This window comes from Thunnus maccoyii, chromosome 16, assembly GCF_910596095.1.
Source record: "Thunnus maccoyii chromosome 16, fThuMac1.1, whole genome shotgun sequence".
Lineage (NCBI taxonomy): Eukaryota > Metazoa > Chordata > Actinopteri > Scombriformes > Scombridae > Thunnus > Thunnus maccoyii.
In genome coordinates this window covers 23371591-23394292 of record NC_056548.1, presented here as the reverse complement: position 1 = coordinate 23394292, position 22702 = coordinate 23371591, and the positions used below count along the sequence as shown (strand labels likewise).

Genomic DNA, 22702 nt, shown 5'->3' with positions numbered 1-22702 from the left:
CAAAATATAATTATTTTGAAGTGATTTTGGGAACTATGCTGAATCTCCTTAAGGAGTTTATTACAGTGACCACTCGTTGTTCCGTTGAACCCCAAAACAGTCGGTTGTTTAATTTCTAATTTACATTTTTTGGGGGTAGTTTTCAAAGTATGTAGCCAAATTGTGTGTGCGCGCGCGTACGTGTGTGTGAGAGAGACTGATGAATAAAAACAAACACGCGCATCACGGACACTGACACACTTTCTCTCTCTCTCGTGCTCCTGTCACACCTGCACGCGCCTCTCTCTCTCTCTCTCTCTCTCTCTCTCTCTCTCTCTCTCTCTCTCTCTCTCTCTCTCTCTCTCTCTCACTCTCTCCCTTCCCTCTCTCTCTCTCCGGCACTTCAAAGCTCTACTTGAAAGTGCGCTCGAGACAGGAGTTGTTGTTCTTTCCGCCCGGTGGTGCCACGCGCCGAGCATCATCGTCATCATCACCATGCCTCGAGGATTCTTGGTGAAGAGAAACCGGCGATGTTCGGCGTCATACCGATCACGAAATAACGGTAACAACGGTCCTGTAACATATGACAGTGATAAGCCTGAAGGGACTAGACCGGAGGCGGTGAAGGAGGACGGTGTGTTGAGTGTCGGACTGCTCCCGGTGTCCCGCGAGGACTCCGCCGGTATCAGGGAGGCGTGGAGCCCGCACGTGGAGTCCGCGCTGGAGGCAGAGGCGGACCGGCGCGCGCAGTTACCGGAGACCGAGGAGCAGGTGACCGACGTGGACGTTTTGACTCCCGGTGGTGACTTCTCCTGCTTCTTCCCACCTCCACCTCCTCCACGCGACTTCACTTTAAGCCCTGTCAAACCGGTTGGCACGAGACTGCTAGAGCAGCACGAGGAGGGAGAGAAGCAGCCGTTATTCCCCGGCAGGTGCCTGACATCCTCCCCGGTGTCAGAGCTGCCGGCAGAGTTACCGGAGCTGCCGTTCCTGGTGAGCTCCACGCCGACTTCTATCGAGAGACTCCTCGCGAGCAGCAGCCGCCACCACGCGCCGTCCTACGGTCTCAATGACAAATACGACCCGAGTATGGCTCACGTGCACCTGTTCCCGCCACTGACACTGATGAATCAGGAGCAGCATCACGCTGAGAGGAAAGGCTCGTTCCTGGAACCGGATCAGCGCGTGAACAACAACAGACACAACAAACCGGCGGCGGGAAACCCGTCCAAGAAACCCAAGGTGAACCGGAAACTGAACTTCGAGGATGAGGTCACGACCTCGCCGGTTTTAGGTCTGCGGATCAAGAAGGAGAGTCCGGAGCTGAGGAGGCACCGGGAAAAATCGTCTGCTCTTAACGGGAACCCGCCGCTTGGAGAGTTCATCTGCCAGCTGTGTAAAGAGGAGTACCCCGACCCTTTCTCCCTCGCGCAGCACAAGTGCTCCCGCATAGTGCGCGTGGAGTACCGGTGCCCCGAGTGCGACAAAGTCTTTAGCTGTCCCGCCAATCTAGCCTCTCATCGGCGCTGGCACAAACCGCGTCCGGTCAACAACCGAGGATGCGAGACTCCTACGAACAAGAGCCAGCCGTTAAAAGAGGCACGCGGGCCCATTCAGCACGAGAGGCAGCCGGTAGAGATGGAGGGAAAGGAGAACGAGCTGCTGCGCATCAACACGAATCAGCACCACGAGGCGCAGGACAGCTCCCGCGTCAGGCGCGAGCCTTCCCTGCTTCTGCTGCACGCTCGGTCTCGAGACAGCCCCGACAGCGACAGCCTCGCGCCTCCTCGCTATGATTCCTCGTGTCATTACCGGAGCCCGGTAGAGAGCTGCTTGGACCTGCAGCAGCACGTGAGAGCGGCGGACAGTCCAGCCTCCAGCCTCCTTATGTCTAACCCAGAGGAGCGCGCGGACCTGCCACAGCAGCAGCCGCACCCTCCTCTACCGTTCATCCAGGCGTTACCGGAGGAGGACGTGTACGAGTGCCGGTACTGCGGGAAGAAGTTCCGCCGACAGGCTTACCTGAAGAAACACCTGGCCGCGCACGAGATGACAGCGCGAGCCTCTCCTCCACCTTCATCTTACGGGCAGGCGCGCGAGAATAGTGGCGGACAGAACCAGGTCTTTCTGTGCCACCTGTGTGGCGCGCGCTTCCCGTCAGTTGAAATCAGGGACAAGCACCGTCTGTGGCACGCGATGAGGGACGAGTTACTGGCGGGGACACTGGGAGGAGGACTCAGACCAGACGTATTCCACGTGCACAGAGAAGAGAGCGGCAGCGGGGAGCGCGAGCAGCAGCAACAGCAGCAGGTCTTCACGTGCAAGCACTGTCCGTCCACATTCTTCAGCTCCCCGGGGCTCACGAGACACATCAACAAGTCTCACCCCACCGAGAACCGGCAAGTGATGCTGCTGCAGATGGCAGTGCGACCGTAAAACGCGCGCGAGACACACACTTGAAATCATTTGGACAAACGATCAGTCGATGATTATTATATTAAGGACAATGAGCTGTTTAGGTTTTCATTTACACTGAAATATACGGTTCTGTTCCTTTTGTTTAAAGGTCAATATGCATCCTGACTACTAAGCTGGCACACATGTAATTATTATATCCATGATCATAATACAAACTGATCACGTCGCTGAAACTAGACAATTAAATAGTTGTTCTGAACTGTCCATGGTGCTGAAACTAACTTGAAACGTGTATAAATAAACCACGATGCGCTGTCCATGGTCCTGAAACCATGTCCGCTTACATGAGTGGACTCCTACAGTTCTCCACATGTAGTTCTGAGTGTAATTCCACCTTAATGAGTGACACAATCTCGCATTTCTATTAACTGAACAGATGGCAGATCTAATATGTTCCATGATCAATTTAAGAAGCGTTAACAGCAGGATTATTAAGATACAGACTTTAAAATTGGAGTCTTATCAAAGTGACCAGTATTCTTGAATGATATTGAAACTTTAGACAGAATCAAATTGTTTGTCGGTATTTATCTGGTTGTTTCAAGGAAGTCATAAGTCAGACATTGTCTCTATATTTCTACTCTCATATAGAGAATATATCTATCAATATTGGCACAGAGAACGCCATCTTCATTCAGCTTCTCTCGTTTCTCTCAGCACTCTGTAAATGATCTGACATTCAAACACAGTAGCTCAACTGCTATAGTTGGTAACATCTTGAGAGGATTACCTTTTGGACTGAGGACAAGTCACAAAGGATGTTTTGATTATGACTAATGATATTAAGAGACACTCACTTAACATACATTGACGCAATGATTGACACACTTCACTCATGTCTGTGGCAAAGTAATCTGATTACACTGATGCTCAGGAGGAGTCCAGTGTGTTACATTACTGACTTGAGCCAGACCATAATCAATGACCTGTAATTACGTTTAGAAAGTGACCTTTCTTACCCTGAGAACTGGAGACAGAATCAATGTCCTGACTCCCGTTTTAAAGACCATTTTCATGTACAGTGAACAATAAAAGAATCAAACGAAAACAGAAAATAATCAAATAGACCATAATATGCCTTTTATAGTAAATGTGCCAATTGATTTCTCAGCTATAAAATATTTTGATACAGAAATGAAGCATTTAATGTTAGTACAGCTAGTAAAAAATGTCTTTTGTCTTTATTGATTATAAATTACTGTTGGAGATATTTGCTAAAATGCCTTCATGATGCTAAAAATGTAATTGTAGTTGAATGAATGAATGAATGGATTTATTTGATGATATAACACTGCACTACAGTCTTTACACACATTAAAAATCACCGAGGGTGAAAACACAATACCGCCTGAAGGCTTATTTCCACTGCGGTCCTTTAGTCTGACACTTAACACACAACAAGATAGAAGCAAAACAAGACAGCAAGCGAAGACAACACAATCAACAAATAAACAGCAGGCGGCGGGGTAGCTATGACAACATGCTCATGGTTTGTTTTCTTAGTCATAAAAAGTTTAAATTGTTCTATGAAGCCTATACAGTACTATTTTGATATGTTTGATGTTGAATGTGAAATCTAAATTATTGTCAATAAATGTTCATTAAGATCAATGGGCGTTGTGCACTGTCAACCTTTTACATACACTCACATACACACATTAAAGCAGTCGGTGGTACGAATCGTTTATTGTCAAATTCCATCATCGCACATCCACGCTGTCTGTGTGTGAAACAGACGTTACACATGTTTACATACATACTACAGGTTTGACAGTAACATAGGTTGCGGAGTGTGTATGTGTGTGTTGTGATACAGCTGTTGTGATACACGGTCAACACATGCAGTTAGTACTGAACTGGCGTCATGCAGTATGTATAGTCAGTAGTTACATACATCAGCCTTGTCCCACACTGACGTCTGGACAACAGCTGAACCCGTATCCATCACTGCCCTCACAGTCAGAGCATCCATCTACACAGACACACAAGTTCCAATTTTTTTTTTTATTTGTGAACGGCGATTTCTGTGGTTGTTACGGCTGTTTAAGCAGCGGGAAATAAAGGGAATCTGATTTCCCCCCCTTTTTAGAAAAAAAAAGAAAGAAAGAGATCAGATTTGGGCCAAAGAGGCAGAAAAATAAATCTCTCTACCTAAATACAGTGACTCAGTGTAGTTGATTTTTAATAATGCTGAAAGGCTTTGAGTTACTTAGGATTTCTATAGATTTTGGTTGCTTCTAAGGAGATTTTTTAAACTTCACACACCCATTTCCAATCATACATCTGAGTTCAGTTGTGCTGTGTAAGCAGATCATTTGGAGTTTACTTCCAAACACTGAAATCCTCAGGAGTATTTGCTATCTGTAAAACAACATTGAAGTATGTGAATTTCCCCATTTTTACCCTTGGGACTTGAAAGCAGCATCATGACTGGAGCCATCATGTGAAGTCACTGGTGTTTTAACACAAAGAGGATGTGAACTTCAGGTGGAAGGAGTGTAAGTAAGCAGGGTGTTGCTGTGTGTTTAAGGTTCTGGGACGGAGTCTAGGATGTGGCTGGGTAAAGAAGTGACATGTGACTAAGTGAATAACATCCTAGGAGTGAGTGTGGGACATAGTGTCTGACTGGCAGGTGAGCAGCAGTGTATATACAGCATGTACAGATCAGTCCTGGGGTGAACTGGGGCTACTAGACCACGTGTCTTGACCAATCAGCGGGTGCTTCAACCTCAGAGTCCATTCACTTGCTCATTAGTAATAAAAAGTACATGAGCAACAATAATTTAAAGGGAAAACTCAAATCTCAGCTGACTTCAAATATTCACACACAAAGTAGCATGAATTTGACCTTATTTTACAATGTCATTTTTAAAATTGATCAATGTCAACCCTGCAGAAGGTCCAAAAAAAATCTGTTTACAATCCCTCTCCTCTCTGTGGAGGATATGTCTGGAAAAAAAAAAAACATTAAAGTGAAACAGAAGAAACAGCCCGTGTAACACACTCAGATTAAGCAGTGAAGCATTATGCAAAACCTTTATAACACGTATCTCTACTGTCACATACAGATCTTTCATATACAGTATGTAGGTTTCCTTTATAAGGGATCACGTGGATGAACGAAAAACCCTGGAAAACCACAGCCATGATTATTATGAAAATAGTGATAATTAAGCTTTGGAATGAGTGTTTGAGGCCACTGAGGTGTAATAAATCAAGCACACCTCAAGTACTTCAACCATACAAACTAATTTGAATATTTGTGACTTGTGTTTGTGTTGAGTCTGACTGATGGAGTGCTCGAATGAAGACGTTAAACACACAAAAAAAAAAATCCTCTATGGTAGTGTTAGATTTTTGATTACATGCGGATCCCCTCAATCCAGAGCTGGAGCTGGGGATGAGTCTAAATACAAGAGCGGAGTAAAAAAAACAAAACAACAAAAACGGAAAAGAAAAGCATTCATACAAGTTGCCATCTCTAATTTCTCCCCCTCTTTGGACTTGAATATACAGAATCTTTCTTTTTTACGCTTTGATTTTCCTTTTTCACCACTAAAACCGCCTCGAACAGAAAGACACTTGGCCTTATTTAACAACAACAACAAAAAAAGAAACACTGAAAACGATGGACTTAAACTTCTCTTATTGACATTAAACATGTCCTCAAATCCACCCCTTTATATATGTGGACCGCTCCACATTTGCAGCTATAGTGACGTTAAGTGCTTCACACACCAGGCCCAGTGTGTCTCCTCTTTTACAGTAATTCATGTTTGGAGGAAAAACAAAGTGACATTTAACAAAAAAAACAACATGGACGTCCCCAAACAAATTTACAAGATCATGGACAATCCTAATTTTTTCCTCTGTTCTTCCAGAGTCTGGCTGTGGCATCAAGGTTCAACACGTCAGCTGTAAAGTAGAATATCTGAGCTAAAATAAGATGAAGTGCAAACTGGTTATAAAAGAGGAACCGTTGAAGCATAAAATCTTGTAGTGTCAACCCATTTGTTTGGCTTTGGCAGCTATTCTCACATAACAGTATATACACAACAAGCCTTCTCACACTGTACATATTCTTATAGATATTCTTATATCTACTATATATATATATTTATATTTAGACTCATACATATATAGATATACAGAATATATATATTTATATACTCAAGACGAACAAAGAAAGAAAAGCTGTGGTTCCATTGCATCAGATGACAGAGTGACAGCGACATTCTTGTTCGGGTGAAAACAGTCAATAAAAAAAAACAACAACAAAAAAAAACAACAGCAAATTTCATCAGACTGAAGGAAAATAAACAAACATCAGTGCTTGTCCACATTTTACAGCATGAGCAAAAAACGTCATAACTAAACTTTATGTAACAAGTGCTCGGTTCTTTTAGCGGTTTGTCGTGTTCGTCTATATTCATCTATGAAAGACAAACAATCCCTCCATCATCACTATAACACTGTTTGTCGCGCTCGGAGAAAGGGTCGGGTCATGTTCAGTCCCATCAGTTCAGGCAAGGGGGGGATTTTCTTCTGGATTCAAACACTGAAAACATTTTTGGCTTGACAGCGTCCAACCTCTAAAGAAGGAACGTCATGTTTTCTTTATTGTTAGCAAATGAATGAGTTTCTATTTACATTTTATGAGGAGTGAATAGAAACCGACCCCTGCCCTCATCAGTACTATCTTTATGGGCCTAACGCTGCTCCGACAACAAAAATAGACTTTTACTATCTTGCTTTTTCATGCAACTTTCTACAGGTGCCATCACTCTGAAAACATTATTATTTTTTATATCAAAACTCAGCTTTCTGTCTGTACACGCGCAGGCTGACTATAATACAAATATACAGATTTCCCATAAACATCTTTCAAGAGCGCAACATCACACGGAGACTCTTTCTCTTTGTTCTGTAGTTTGATCTCACCGACCGAGCTCTCTAATAAGTGTACGCAGTCCAGCTGAAAGCAGAGCGAGGTACAATGTGGCACACTTTAGCTTTTTGCAGTCCTGGTTACACTTGAGTTTGTGCAATTTTGAACATGGCACAGATGATTATGAAGGAGCAGAACTTTTGTGCTCCTGTACATTGTCAGGAGAAGACCATGAACCGACTATAGTGGAACAAAGAACAATCAGGTCACACTACAGACTGACAGTCAGTCTGCAGTGTGACCTGATTGGTCCACATGGGTCAACCAACCTACTTCAGATGGTCTCTCCTTTTATCTTGTAAAATAACCTGATGAAGGTCTGTGTACTGAAATGTTGTTCCCAATAAATCTTCTCTATTTGCAAGTGTAGAAATGTGCGGGAGTTCTTTGTTCTACAAATGATTGTGAACTAATACTGCACTGCTTAGGCTGCAATTGTTCAGCTGTCGCTACTGTGGCAAAAATCAGCATGCTGCAGCACTGGTTTAACTGGTTTATGTGGGGGTTTTTTTTGTGAGCAAAGCTGAGGATAAATGCAGCAGCTGTGAGGACTTTCAAAATTAAGTTACAGTATAATTATAGCCCACAAAAATACAGTAGAGTAGATAAACTATTACATGAGTTTTTGAGAGTACAACTGTGCAATGAAGCGTTCTGTACATAAAAGGCCAGTGTCTAATCAGAACGGCAGCATGCTGGGGAGGGGCGGGGGGGGGGGGCGACTTTTAACTTGTTTTAACCGTTGTGTCAAGTTTAATTTCTTGTACTTTTTTTTTTTTTCTTTTTCTTTTTTTTTTTTTTAGGTACAATTACAGACCAAATTCCCTCTAAAGAAACGTCTTTCAAGGAGTAACATGATATGAAGTGTCTGGAAAGCTCAAGTCTTATTGGCCGATCCAGAGGAGCGTCGCAGCTTCATGGACATGCGGCTCTTGCTAGTCCGAGGAGACATGGGGGACGCCGAGTCGCTCCCGGCCTCCCCAAGAGCCGGACTTTCTCCCCGAAGAATCTCGAGGCAGGAGCCTGTGGAGGCGGCAGGGGTCGGAGGGGTTGAGGTGAAGGGGGCAAGTGAGGGTGGATGAAGGGATAAAGGAGAGGAGGGAGGAGGTAAATAAGAGGAGAGAAGGATGAGGGGACAACAAGATAATTACATGCTGCCCTACTGAGGCAGACAGCACACACTCCTACAGACACACAGACGCAGACAGAACGACAGACACACAGGACAACAGACAGGCAACATACAAGCTGCTACAGTTTTTATTCTATACTGGTTCGTTCTAGTTCCCTAAAAACACTGGACTAGCTTCGGTCCCATCATATACTCATATACTCCAGAAACACTACACAACTAAACACTTTTTGTTTTAAGGGTTTTTTCCTCTGTGAGGTCCTTTGAGATTGCATGTGTAATTAAAAGCTATATATAAAAGCTATATAAATAAACTTGTTTTGACATCATATGTTTCACACTTGCCTTGTGAAGGCAACAACAGGCTTGACAACTATTTGGATTAAGTGATAAAAAAAAGCAAAGTGCTGATGTTACACAACCTGCTCTCTACCTACACTTTCAGTGTCAGCTGATCCTTCTGTGGAGCTCAGCTCTCATTGGCCATCACATAAAATGAAAATGTGTTTACTCCATTAAGTTAATACTAATATTGTTGGGAAACTACACTAGACATATTGTGTCCAAAGATGTTATTAAAGTACATGAGGTAAAAGCTAAACTACTGTTCTATCTACAAGGCGTACCATTCACAGCTAGCATGAAGGACCTTCTGCTTCAGACCCTTCCCCTTCACCCTGAGCAGGTTAAAGCTGTCTAGTGGTTTAGGGACCATTAGATACATAACACTATGCTCCTCTGGAGAGGAGGAGGAGGCAGGAGAGAAGCAGGAGAACAAAGGAAAAGAAAGGAAAGAAGAGGAAAGGAAATGAGAGGAGAGGAATGGAAAAGGAAAGGAAAAGAAAGGAGAGGAAAGGAGAGGCAAGGCGAGGAGAGGGGAAAAAAAGGAGAGAAAAGAAGAGAAAAGAGGAAAGGAAAGGAGGGGAAGGGAGAGGAGAGGTGAGGGGAGGCAAGGGGAGGAGAGGAAAGGAGAGGAGAAGAGAGGAAAGGGAAGGAAATGAGGGAAGAGGAAAGGAAAAGAGGGAGAAAAAAGTGGTAGAGGAAGGGAGCAACGACAAAAGATATAGGGAATGGGAGAAAAGGAAAATAAAAAAGAAAGTGACAAACAAAAACAGAGAAAACTGAATAAAAACAGAAATTTGCCAAACAGAAAAAGTATATTTAGAGAGAATGTAAAGACATAACACACACACACACACACACACACACACACACACACACACCAACTGACTGATAAACACAAAACATATCACAACATGTACACATATGCAGTATAATAACTTCATTATTCTTCTGCTTAATATTACCACAACTAAGTTACTTATTACAAATAAACACATAACTACTGAAAAAGAAAAACAAACTTTGTTAGTTAAAAGTTATTCATTCAGACAGTGCGTTTGTGTTTGTGTGTAGAACTATGTATAGGTGTGCTTACCCATTTTTAAGGATGTGTCAGTTTGTGTGTGTGTGTGTGTGTGTGTGTGCGTGTGTGCAGTGCTACATTAATCAATACCAGGAAGAGAGGAGCATACAAAAGGTTAGAGGCAAAGTTTCACCAGGTCAGTGTGACATCACAGGTTAACAGAACAGACAGGAAAATTACTGAGTGAGTTCAAGGACAAAAGAGTCAAAATCTCACATGGTTAAAAAAAAAAAAAAAGGATCTATCACTTTCATCATGACACTGAGTGTAGTTTGGTATAATGAAGATCTGGTGAAGCTAGACAACATGCACCAATACGCAAAATCTCTGAGGGGTAAATGCCAAATCAGCTGCATAAGAGCTTAAAAAAATGTATAAAATCTATGTTTGTTGTTAGCTATTAAAGCTGCATGTGATTTTTTTGTCATACTGAACATGGAAAAAATAATTCCCCGTCAGTGTGTGAGTGGTCCTATTTGTTGATGCCTAAATCCTCAAGTTTATTCAGGGTCATGCAGTATGTTTTTGGCTACTGTACACGCTGTTAGGTGTGGGCGGGGCCAACAGGTAGCTGCTTAAAGCTGCTATAATCACTACGTCTATCTTAACAAATGATCACATTACTATCTGTATGTCAGTGTTCATTTCGTCAACAAAATCTAAAATACTCGTTGACAACCTTTTTTCACAACTAAAACCAAATGAGAACTTTAATTAAATGTATTACATTTTTCATCAACAAATACAAACTAAGCCATAATGTGAAAGATGGATGAATGGACACAAACTAATTACTGTTTCAATGAAGTCTTGTTCAATAACCTGCATGCATCTGCAGAGTCACACACTGTAGCTCCTCATTAGTAAAACTGCATCCTCTGCCACCTAAAAAAATTGATCAGAAATTGATTTAGCTGCTCGACTTGTCGAACCACTGTTAATAAGAAGCGTTGTGCATTCAGTAACATTCTGTCTCTGTCGGTAATGTTATCTGATGTAGAAACAATGGACTAAATTAATCTACAATACACTGAGAAAACATACAGGCTAACAGAAATGGAATGGCTAAAATTTGACAAAAACTAGTGCACATTTTAGACTAAAACTCCATCAAAATCGGGTGCCAGAATTAACACGTGACCATGAATGAATGTTGCTCTGTTTCTGCTGGTTCTGTAAACAGGTTTGCTAACATGTTTCTGTTTAAATAAATGTTATAAGAACAAGAGCTGGGACAGAAACTTGATCAACCAAGTGAGAGGAGGACAGGACTGATACACTACGTGCTTCAAGATGAAAATCTAGATCATAAAACTGGGGAAATTTTGAGCTCAAAAAAAGACAATGCCCTGTTATTACAGATTCTTAAATGTGTCACACCAAACTGCACTCACAGATGAGTTGAAAATGACATTTCCTTTTAATTAAGACAAGACTGCTGTAAACTCATGCAGACCTGCTTAAAGTCAAGAAAACATGGAGGAATAAACATGGAGAGATTAACACCATATGCAGGAGAAATCGGAGGAGATCAGAGGTTAGGTTGAAATGTCAGTAGGAAGAGCCAATCAGAACGGGGTGTGTCGTTCATGTGACCAGGCTTACCTTTTAGCTATAGGCAAGTGAGACATTACGATCTAAAGGAGGGGGGGAAAACAGAAGAGAAGAAAAGAAAAAAAAAAAACGAAATAAAAAAAACATAGCACAAAACAAAATAAAAATAAATAAATAAAAGAGGAGAAAACAAATCAAATAGAAATGAATCAGAAAAATGATATTAATAAAAAAGAAAATAAATGAACAAAGTTGGTGAAATTAAAACAAAAAACAGAAAGAGACAAGAATGTTTGATCATTGTGCTGTTAAAGGAGGGAAACCTTTGAGTTAATATAGGGAGAGGGAGGGGGGGAGAGAGAGAGAGAGAGAGAGAGAGAGAGAGAGAGAGAGAGAGAGAGAGAGAGAGAGAGACAGAGAGAGACAGAGAGACAGAGAGAGACAGAGAGACAGAGAGAGAGAGACAGAGAGAGAGAGAGAGAGATAGAGAGAGAGGAGAGAGAGTGGGGGGGGGGGGGGGTGAGTGAGTGAGAGCTGCAGTAATTTGAGGATGGTTTATTTCAGAACACGGGATTATCTTGTCCAGACTGAATTTTGTATTCGACAAACACATCAGAGTTAATATATCTGCACAAATTTGGACCTTTTTCTTTTAAATGAAAAGCTCGATATCAATCCAGTCTGTATACATTTAGCGTGTTACCATGTTGTCTATGATGAACGCTCATATCTTCATGTCTGACTAACTCTGCCATCCTGTGTTCTGAAATGGGCTGAACAACACACTATAGAGCAACATACTACTTCAGAGAGGAGGGTTTCATTAATACACAATATTCAGAATAAACCCTTAAGGGTGTTTCAAGTTGTTCTAGATGTTATTCAGCCTGGTTGATTGTTATTGTAAATTTATTATTATAATGATTTTTTGACACAATAGCTGGAGAGATGAGCAGAAGTTTGACAGAACAACAATTACACACACACAGTCACACATCTGCTTGACCAGTAGAGAAATAAAAGGCAAACATCATGTCAGTATTACATTATAACAAAGGCTTACGTCACACAGCTGTGTTCCTTTATGTTTTATATATGCAGTATAACCTGTTTATGAAGAGAACGTGTGGCTTGGCAGTGTAATCACATTATTGTAAATAACTGCCGTGTTGAACGATTAGATTATGTGTGAGTCAAAGGACAGTATACCGTTTTAAATTACACTTAAACAGGCACACTGCAGACAAAAATCATCAGTATCTGCCTAATAAACTTTGCAGGATACATATGAGAGTCAGACATTTAGAGCACAACTCCCATGTGCATGTGCGTGCCTGGCATCTCTACGGCTGATCACATGTCAGCTGATTCCTCAGAGATGCTCTGGAGACTGAAGAAGGCCGATCAGAGCTTTGGATAGAGAAAAGAACTCATCCGATACACGGCTCTGAATCAGAGTCCGAGCTGCTACCGGGTGTGTAGCAGCTCTCAGGCAGTATTATGGAGAATCAGTCCAAACCTAATCTAGAAAATCTGTATCTCAACACATAAGAAAATAGCTTCTAGGTGTGGGTTTTTCTTGAGTCTTTCATTTCGGTATATGAAATTAGGCTATGTACACAAAGTATTCAGTATCAAATTTCATATCTCTTAGTGTCACTTTCCTTCCATGGATGTAATACAAGCAGTTTCACAACGCTGCACTTGTCACCTGTACTCTGACAGCCTGTCATTCAAGGTTTCTGAGCGACGGTGTATCTGTTAGTGTGGTAGAATATTAAGTTTGGTTACTGGATGTTTCACAGAGCGAAAGGTTTAGTTGTACCTGTGTCAGAAGGCAGGTGTGTGCAGGGAGCGGGACTGTAGACACGGGCTGCATAATCCTCGAATGTGGTCGGCTCCTGGTGGTGCTGCACGATGGTTTCTAGGTATCGGGCACGTTCCTCATAGCTGAGGTCAAAGGTCAAGGTCAAACAGAAATAAAGGCACAAATACCAGCAGGACATGAAAGAAGAAAAATCTATTTTATATTTTCCTCAATATTCATTTCATTTATATTAAAGTAATTGTGTATATTTGTAATTATGTATATAATGGTTTTCTCCAATGAACCTTAGTTGTGGCATCGCTGGAAAAATCTTTTTAAGAGACAAATAAAGTGGGCCCAAAAATCCAAATTTGTGTTGCAATGTGGATTCATCTCTAAATAAAAGAGATCTGGAGATAATTATTTAGAATTACTAAAATAAAGTAAAGCAACGTAAAATACACAAAAGGAGAATACGTCAGTGAAAAAAGGATGAAAACACAAAAAGAAAAGGGAATAAAAAGTCATGCAGTTGTTGATTTGATATCTTTTAGATACAAATGCTGTTAACTCCATATACCTGGTTTTCTATGTGAGTCTGTGGCCAGAAGGAAAAAAAAAGGCAAACCAAAACCCTTTTATCACCAGCTATTACAGCCTTTAGCGATGAATGCAAAGAGAGGTACAGGGATTCAGCCCAGAGCAGAGTAAATGGAAACCAGGACTTCAACTGTCCATCTATTAGAGATAACCTCATTGATAGCATGACATTTACCCTCTCTTCCTTAGTCCTAGTCATACATCCAACCATAATGACAGCCATATGTAGCCCTAACATCTCCTGAACACACACACACACACACACACAACTCAGTCCCATCATCTCCCAATAGTATTACCATTTGCTCGGTGAGCTCCAATAACAAGAGGATTTTCAATGAGAGTGCGTGTGTGTCTCTGTAATTGATAAGGTTGGTTGTGAACAGGCGCAATGTGTGTATGTAAGTGCATGTGTCCCCTGTTTGAGTGTGTGATGGGATTAGGCCAATGAATCTTCAGAATGAAATCTGTGTGTTTGTGCCTCAGACTGTACGTGTGTGTGTGCACGCGTTGTGAATGGTTCAGCCATCTGTAATAGCGCCCATGGGTTTTCTATTGGGTTAGAGAGCTGGTCTATGGGCCTCAGAAGGAGAGAGATTCAGGTCTAATGGTAACTGATCCAGTTAGAGACAATGATAATAACAACAATATGGCTCCTTTAAAGTGGAGGGACAGACTGCGCTGGCAGAAAAGACGAGAAAGGAGGGTAAATAAATAAATAAATAAAAGGGTGCGGGGTGAGCGGAAAAAGCTGGCAAAACAGAGAGGAGGAAACATAAAAGTACACATGCCGTATCAAACCCCTCATTTAAATCCTACTGACTAGGGGAAGGAAATGAGGGGAGCAAGTCAGGGAGGTTAGAGGTACAAAGAAAGTGAGATGCTGAGGGAGGAAGAGAAGGGGTGACTTGTAAAAAGAAGGAGGGTGGAAACGGCAAGGGTGAAGAGGAAGAAGGGTGAGAATCCTGTGGCGAGTTACAGAGGTGGTGAGAGGGGAGGACAGCAGGTGAGACGGCGAGGAGGATATTTAAGTAACAACACGGTGCAGTGTGTGTGTGTGTGTGAGAGAGTGTGTGTGTGTGTGTGTGTGTCTTTCTCCCGGAGAGAGCTGAGAGAAGAGCAGCAGTCACACAGAGTGTCAAGCCAGTGTCTCTCACACCGGGTCTCCATGTGATCCCGCCGTTTGCCTTTTTCTTGCTTCCCGCTCCCCTGCATCACACTTTCCCCTTTGGTGAATGAATGTGTGTGAGGGTGTGTGTGCGTGAGAGAGATGTGTGGATGTAATGTAATTAGGAACAAGAAGTATTACATACAGTGCCTTGCACTTTTTGTGCCCTGGACTTTTCCGCATTTTGTCAGGTTACAACCGCAAATTAAAATGGATTTAGGATAGTCCATAATGTTGAAGTAGGAGGGAAATATTGGTTTTGTGTGCAATTTAATCGCAATATAAATAAACCTTTTCCGTGAAGGCCTTAAAGTTTGTTAGAGAACATTATTAAACAAACAGCATCACGAAGACCAAGGAGCTCACCAAACAGGTCAGGGACAAAGTTGTTGAGAAGTACAAAGCAGAGTTAGGTTATAAAAAATATCTCAAGCTTTGAATATCTCACAGAGCCTCATTAAATCCATCATTAGAAAATGGAAAGAATATGACACAACAGCAAATCTACCAAGAGAAGGCTGTCCACCTAAACTGACGCACCGGGCAAGGAGAGCGTTAATCAGAGAAGCAACCGAGAGGCCAAAGGTAACTCTGGAGGGGCTGCAAAGATCTACGTCTCAGGAGGGAGAATTTGTCCACAGGACAACTATTGGTCGTGTACTTCACAAATCTGGTGTTTATCTTGTTTAATCCTATTTGGAGTTTGCCACAAGCCATGTGGGAGACACAGCAAACATGTGGAAGAAGCTACTCTGGTCAGATGAGATCAAAATCAAACTTTTTGTCCCTGCTGCAAAGCTCTATGTGTGGCAGAGACCCAACACTGTACATCACCCTGAGCTCACCATCCCCACAGTGAAACACGGTGGTGGCAGCTTCATGCTGTGGGGATGCTTTTCATCAGCAGGTACTGGGATACTGGTCAGGATTGAGGGCAAGATGGATGGAGGCAAATACAGAGCAATTACTGAAGAAAACTTGGTTCAGTCTGCGAGAGACTTGAGACTGAGACTGAGGCGGAGGTTCACCTTCCAGCAAGACAATGACCCTACAGTCAAATCAACAGATTTCAGCTTTTTGTGTCTTAATTGTTTGTGTTACAACAAAAAGGTATTTTGCACCTTCAAAGCATATGTGTTAATATGCTTTCAAGGTCTTATATACGCATATTGTGTTAATCAAATGGTAAAAAGCCCAATAAAATGAATTTGAATTCTAGGTTGTAACAGTGCAAAATGTGGAAAAGTCCAAGGGGGATGAATCCTGATGCAAGGCACTGTATTCCAGCCAACAACACTTTTTGAAAAATATGAAGACAGTATCTGCAGGTTTTCAGAAACGTCTAAAAGGCCACTGTTTTGTTATTTCTGAGAGGGTGAAAAGGTTTAAAGGACACCTGCAGGACAGATAGAAGTCTACAGAGGCAAGGAAACTGAAAGAGAGAAGAAAATGGGAAGATGGAGAAAGAGAAAGAAAAGCTAATAAATACACAGACATGGTACGACTGCTGGGATAAATGACAGGAACATCGCTTTACTTTTCTTCACTCTTTCTGTGTCTGCCTCCTTTATATCCATCTCCTTCTTTCTTCCTCCCAGCGTGGGTTTCTGCCTGTGGCCTTATGTTACTGTGTCACAAACACCAACTCTCCTCTGGGAGAAGGCGACAACAGGAGAGAGACGCACTCTGATGCAAAACCTTTACCTACGCACTAATATCGCCTTCATATGTGGGATTCCTAAAGGTCCTGCACACCCACACGTGTTTTCAATCACTCTGGCTAATTAGACCTCTGCTCAGGTTGAAGCTGAGTGGAGCTACGACGGGAATTGTGTGACGTCACCAAACTCTATAACCAAATAACAATAAAAGCCTTTTTCCACAGAAAACAATTGTAAATTTCACAGGAGGAAAAGCACAGATGTAAAAAAATAACAAACAGTGATGGCTGAATTATGATTAGCTGCTTCAGTTTCAGGGTCCTGGTATTGTTCATTCTGCCTCACTGTCACACTGTCAGCTGACTGGGATACTTAGATAGAATGAAAAACATGTTATTAGCTACACCTGTGCTTTTCCTACAATGAAAAGTCAACATTTCTGCAGTGGTATAAATTGTCTCGCCCCAACAGGTGCAACAAACACAAAAGCTATGAACAAGCACTGCCTTGTTTATTCATTCACTTCTCCCTATATAACAATCACGTTACTCTATACTGAGCAGTAAATTGCTATTACGGGCTCATCATCATTTTGCATCATCACTGAAAGGTGTGGACTCGTATGTACAATGGTAATTTTCGCATCTATAAAATGTACAATCCCACAACGCAATTGTAATATACATGCCATGGATGCTACTTATTTTGTTCAATTGTGGGAATTTATGATGGTTGATAGTTTTATAGTGCATATATTTTCCGCTCTGATTAAATTCAGACACCATAAAAATATAAATAAAATACAGTACATTATAGAGTAGGGCTGCAACAAACAATTGTTTTCATTATTGAGTAATTTGCTGATTATTTCCTCTATTAATTGTTTAGTAGTTTGGTCTATAAAATGTCAGAAAATGTTAAAAAATGTCTCCTGTTTCCCACAGCCCAATGTGACATCCTCAAATGTTCTTCTTAAAAAATGATTAATCGAATAGTTGGCAATTAATTAACCTCTATAAGCCTCTCTAAAAATGAATGCAGAATCTGTAGGCAACAGGACGAGATTTTGGTACCAGAAACATTCTGGTTTCCGTTTGTAGTATTGACCAATCACGTTTGAGCGAGCTTTGGTTGCATGCGGGTAAACAGTCCGTGTGGAGAGCAAAAGAGCCGGAACGCACTGGCTGAAATGCAACCTCAGAACCCATCGGCCATCATCTGACGACAATTAACTTTTTAATTTTTTTTTTTTTAAATCTGCATTCATATACATATATCTGTTTATAGAGATTAGCAAAAATGTCGTCTGGACCGTGTTGAGTTGTTAATCAGACTGTAAACAACGACTGTAAACGACTGGCACATGGAAGAGGAAGTCTTAGCCTGGATATTGGTTATTGAGATATCCACTGGCTACACAGGAACCCCCAAATATTGGCCGTTGCCCCCTAAGGCTAAATCATTGTTGGACAGATAGCCGATGGGTTCTGAGATTGGCAATTAATGTAATAGCTGGCAACTAGTCAATTAATCATTGCAGCTGTATTACAGAGTAAACAGTGTGTGATTTCAGACATGGTCGATGTCTTGAGAAGAGGTCGAATCAGGTTAACATAGTGACATCTGCGTGGGTGGACTATGGGTGTGTAGGAGCTTTAATTACATGTTTATGAGTTAATATATATCCATCAAGCTTATAATACTCCTATTTTCATATTATTCAGAATACTGACTCATGTCAACATGGTAACTTGTTTAAACAGTAAACAAAAGCTTAATTTGCACACAGTCATATTGTCAGTCTTTGATCTTTGCAACTATTAGTCCTGTTATTTCGAAAAAAAGGAGGAGGAAGAAGCTGAAATCTGCCTCCTGAACTAAATGGCAATCTTCAATGTCTGTGTTTATCTCTACAAATGAAGTTATTATTATTTAAAAAAGTAGAAACCAGTGAGAGGTCATAGAAAATAGACTTTGATTGCATTGACACATCTCTGCCTCCATCCATCCATTCATCCATCCATCCCTCCCTCCACCCAAATGGCAGTCGTCACTATGAAATCTACTGTAATTGAATTTCAGATGGCACCTCTTAAGTCATTAGCAGAAAAATATCTCTTTTTCGGAGAGAGAAAGGGAATGAAAGAGGGAAAATTATAAGGGGAGAACGAAGGAAAAGGGCTTGTGAGGGAGAAGGAGGAGAACGCAGAGCGGAGAAAGGCAAGACAGGAGAAAGATAGAGGAGGAGAGGGGGCGGATAAAAAGGCTCTTTTGTGTCGAGTCAGAAACTCATTTTCTTGGCGTGGCTGAAAAGAGTGGGGAGAGTGAAGCGTTCGTGCCTTCTCCAGCTCGCTCTCTCTCTCTCCCGCAGCGCGGTTCATTGTGGCGGTGTTCGACTCCTGCGATCACTTGAGACCGAGGGAGACTGAAGAAGGAGAGGAGGCGAGGGCAGGAGAAAGGGAGCTTGTTAGCACATTAGGAGCTGGGCCCACTGCTGGGATGTGTGTGTGTGCGTGTGTGTGTGTGTGACAATGTTTTTATGTAGACGTGTGTGTCTGTTCATCGAATATGGTGTGAATATTCTCTACATGTGAATATATAGCCTGCGGAGCATTCAAATACACTGTTTTTTGTGAGAGACTTAGATCAAAACGGCTTAATTTGGTTTCTATTTCTCACTTTTATATACACGATGACCCAGCAGGTTCATATAAATCGTTTTGATTGACAGTTTAACAAATCATTTAAAACTTAAAGCTGAAATGTTAAGGCCTTTTTAGTGACCTGCCTTCAACATACATGACGATGACATAATCACACGGGAAAAGGGAAGGGTAAGGTAACTTTTTTAAAGGCACACTTGGCTCCATCATTAGAAAATGAAACAATTTTGTAAAAAGCTTCTACAGCCAATCATCAGAAGTTTCCAAATTACAGGTTTCACATACACTTCCTCTTACAGTCCATCTGCAGCTCATTTTACACTCATTTTCGTCACACAATACGTATGTACATGAATCATCTCTCCTGAATATGCACCATCAACTGTTGACTCATTTGTTTACTCCTGAAACAAGTTCATCTGTGACTTCACTCTGCCACCTTTCTGCTTTCTTCCTCTCTCTTTTTTTTTTTTTTTAAAGGAGTTGGTTGAATGTTGTTTGTGACCACTGCTCCTACGCTGGTCTTGGTCTCAAACAAGACTTTTGGTCCTCTGATGTCATAATGAACTAACAAAAAGCTGTATTCATTTCAAAATGTTTTAAAAGCAGAAAACTGTAAAACAGAGAAAAAAAACCCCATAATCTAATGCAATTAAACTTTTTTTTTTAATCCATGTTGTAAAAGAAATTTTGATATGTTCCTGTGAAGTCATCCTCACAGTTTATTCAATAACCTGACATTCCCTGTCTGGAGCAGGTGCCTCGGAATTTCCAAACATCAGCTCCTCTGTCTGTAAATGTAGGATAGTGGAATCCCAGTGGAGAATACACAGCCATGTATACATCTTATTGTCATTGACATGTATGGACATCATACTAACAGTCTACAAACAGCTTAATTCTGGTGAGAGTAGATCAATAGGCTTGGAGTGAGAGTTATCTATGTTGTTCAAGTGGAGCTACTTGGTGATATAAAAATCACTTCATTCATCCCTTGATAGAAGACTTTTTTCCCATAACATCAATCCCCACTCACATAGTAACTTTTCATTACTTCTCCAAATGGCATCTAATCTGAACCAGTTTGAATATTTACAAATCATTTACAGAGACATTAGACAAATGTAGACGGTATGTTTGCCAGCTGGTTTGTGAAGCTTTATACAGAAAAATACCAAAGTGATGAGAAGAGCTGACACTGGTGGGTGGGTTCAGCTTTCTCTGGACAGTGTTCACTCGCTGCTTTTCAGATTTTGCCTTGAAGTTTTTATGCATCATTTCCTTCGGTCGGTCAGATAAGTGACTGCATCACACAACGATTAAATTGGTTGAGTCATCAACATGTCAACCGGTGTGGGATAGGACAATTCCTGTTTTGGCGACAACTTAAGATGTAAAGAAAGCTAAATTTTAAATATAAAGATTCTTTAATCGCTTTAACATCTATTTTTAAAATGTAAGAGCAGGATATTGAAAGTGCAACAACAAAACTTCTGTTCATTATCTAAAGCTTGTCCAAAAAGATACCTCTCCTCAGAAACACACACACACACACACACACACGCTGTATCTCACTCTGCATCACACACACATACACCCTCTATCTGTCCTCTCCACCCCAGGCATTGGAACAGACAACAGAGAGAAGGACATCAGAGGGATAATACAATTGGAAAAGCTTTACAGCGTGTAATGATAAACCTGTGCATGTGTGTGTGTGTGTGTATGTGTGTGTGTCCATGCCCAAAGGAACAAGCTAATGGGTTTATATCTTTCTGTGATAGCAATGATATGGAGGCTTTGTGATTTCATTACAAGTGTGTGTGTGTCCACGTACGCCTTAGATGAGGACAGAGATAGGTTGGTCTCATGCACTACTTATTGTTAGGGGGATGATGTGCGTGGAGACACACACGCACGCTTCCACAATCGTATTTACCCCTATTCATCTGCTCTTTAACCTGATGCAGAAACAGGGAGCGGAGGAGAAAAACAGACGCGATACATTAATTGGCCCCTTCTCACCCCACTATTTCACCCTTTGACATGTGTATGTGTGTGCATACACCCTCACCCTCTTCCCTGTCACCACTGGGGAGCCCTAAAGCTGCCAGTGCAATTACAAGTTTTATTTAACGGACACACACACACACACACCAAAGCGTACAAACACACACACACACACACACACACACACACACTCACAGCATGGGTGTTGTCAACGAGGCCATAATAATAATTCTCTGATTAGGGAGATGGATTTTATTCTTATCTGCAGGCTCTAACAACAGTTACACAATATTCACCCTCCACATACACACAGATATGAACGTACATATATATCCTTCTTCTCAAATTCCTAACAGCGATGAATAAATCATCAGTTATTCTTTAACACCTCTTTTTCCCCCGGCGGTTGAGAACTATTCTCCTCTTTCTGTCTCTTTAAGGCCCAAATTGAAGACGCCTATTAGAGCTTATGATACACGGGTCGCTGTGCTGCACTTTGTCGTCGTGGTCTTCTTGGTCATCTGTGACATCCCACCCTGAATCTTAAACACCTCGTCACATCAAAATACTTACATTCACACACCCGGCCGCAAAATGCATTCACGCATTTACACACTCACACACACACGGCAGATTAGCTTGTTTACCAGTCAGAGGGGGGTCTGCTCCAACAAGGTGTGATCAAGCCGCTGATGGCTACAACTCATGTGTCTGCACAGCTCTCGGTGACAAGGCGTGTACGTGTGCACACAAAACACACACACACACACACACACACACACACACACACACACACACACACACACACACACACACACACATTACATGAATCATATATTTCGGAAATTAGACCAAAAAAAAACATGATAGTACATGAGTAATATCTCAGTGATACACCTACCTAACAGTAATTTACTCTTTCTCTTTGATAATTCAGTCCTCAGACCTATTTATGGACTATTCCAGTCAGACGGTTGTGTGTGTGTGCGGGATGATGTCTGTGAGTTTAATGCTACACTGACTTGGAACTTTGGTGCTTTCCGCTTGTGCGAGACCGGCTCCTGCCGGGGTCACTGTGTAAAGGTTTGCAGTTACAACCATTTTACATTACAACTACTCCATGCTTCTGAATTACTCAGATACTAAGTCTTCTGATCCTAAAGCAGGGTGGGAAACAGATTTAAATAAAATATAAATTTAATTTAAATTTTTTGAGGAAGGGGAGAAGGAATGGAATTTAAAGAAAATGCCCAAGGAGGTTAAAACAAGACTGGTC

The 22702-nt window shown here is 41.7% G+C and overlaps 2 protein-coding genes across 4 annotated transcripts in view; one reads left to right on the top strand and one right to left on the bottom strand.

The window, feature by feature from the left end:
• Positions 1-443: 443 nt before the first annotated feature.
• On the top strand, positions 444-6076 carry LOC121881603 (insulinoma-associated protein 2). Its single transcript, XM_042389476.1, has one exon. The coding sequence runs from the start codon at positions 475-477 to the stop codon at positions 2413-2415; it is 1941 nt and encodes a 646-aa protein (XP_042245410.1). The 5' UTR covers positions 444-474; the 3' UTR covers positions 2416-6076.
• ralgapa1 (Ral GTPase activating protein catalytic subunit alpha 1) overlaps positions 4116-22702 on the bottom strand; it is a 70545-nt gene continuing 51958 nt past the window's right edge. For all 3 annotated transcript variants that reach the window (XM_042389473.1, XM_042389475.1, XM_042389474.1), the window contains exons 44-45: positions 13343-13467; positions 4116-8428 (exon numbers count right to left, since the gene is read on the bottom strand). In XM_042389473.1, the coding sequence (XP_042245407.1) occupies positions 8283-8428; positions 13343-13467 (271 nt within the window). In that variant the 3' untranslated portion in view covers positions 4116-8282. The remainder of the gene's footprint in view (positions 8429-13342; positions 13468-22702) is intronic.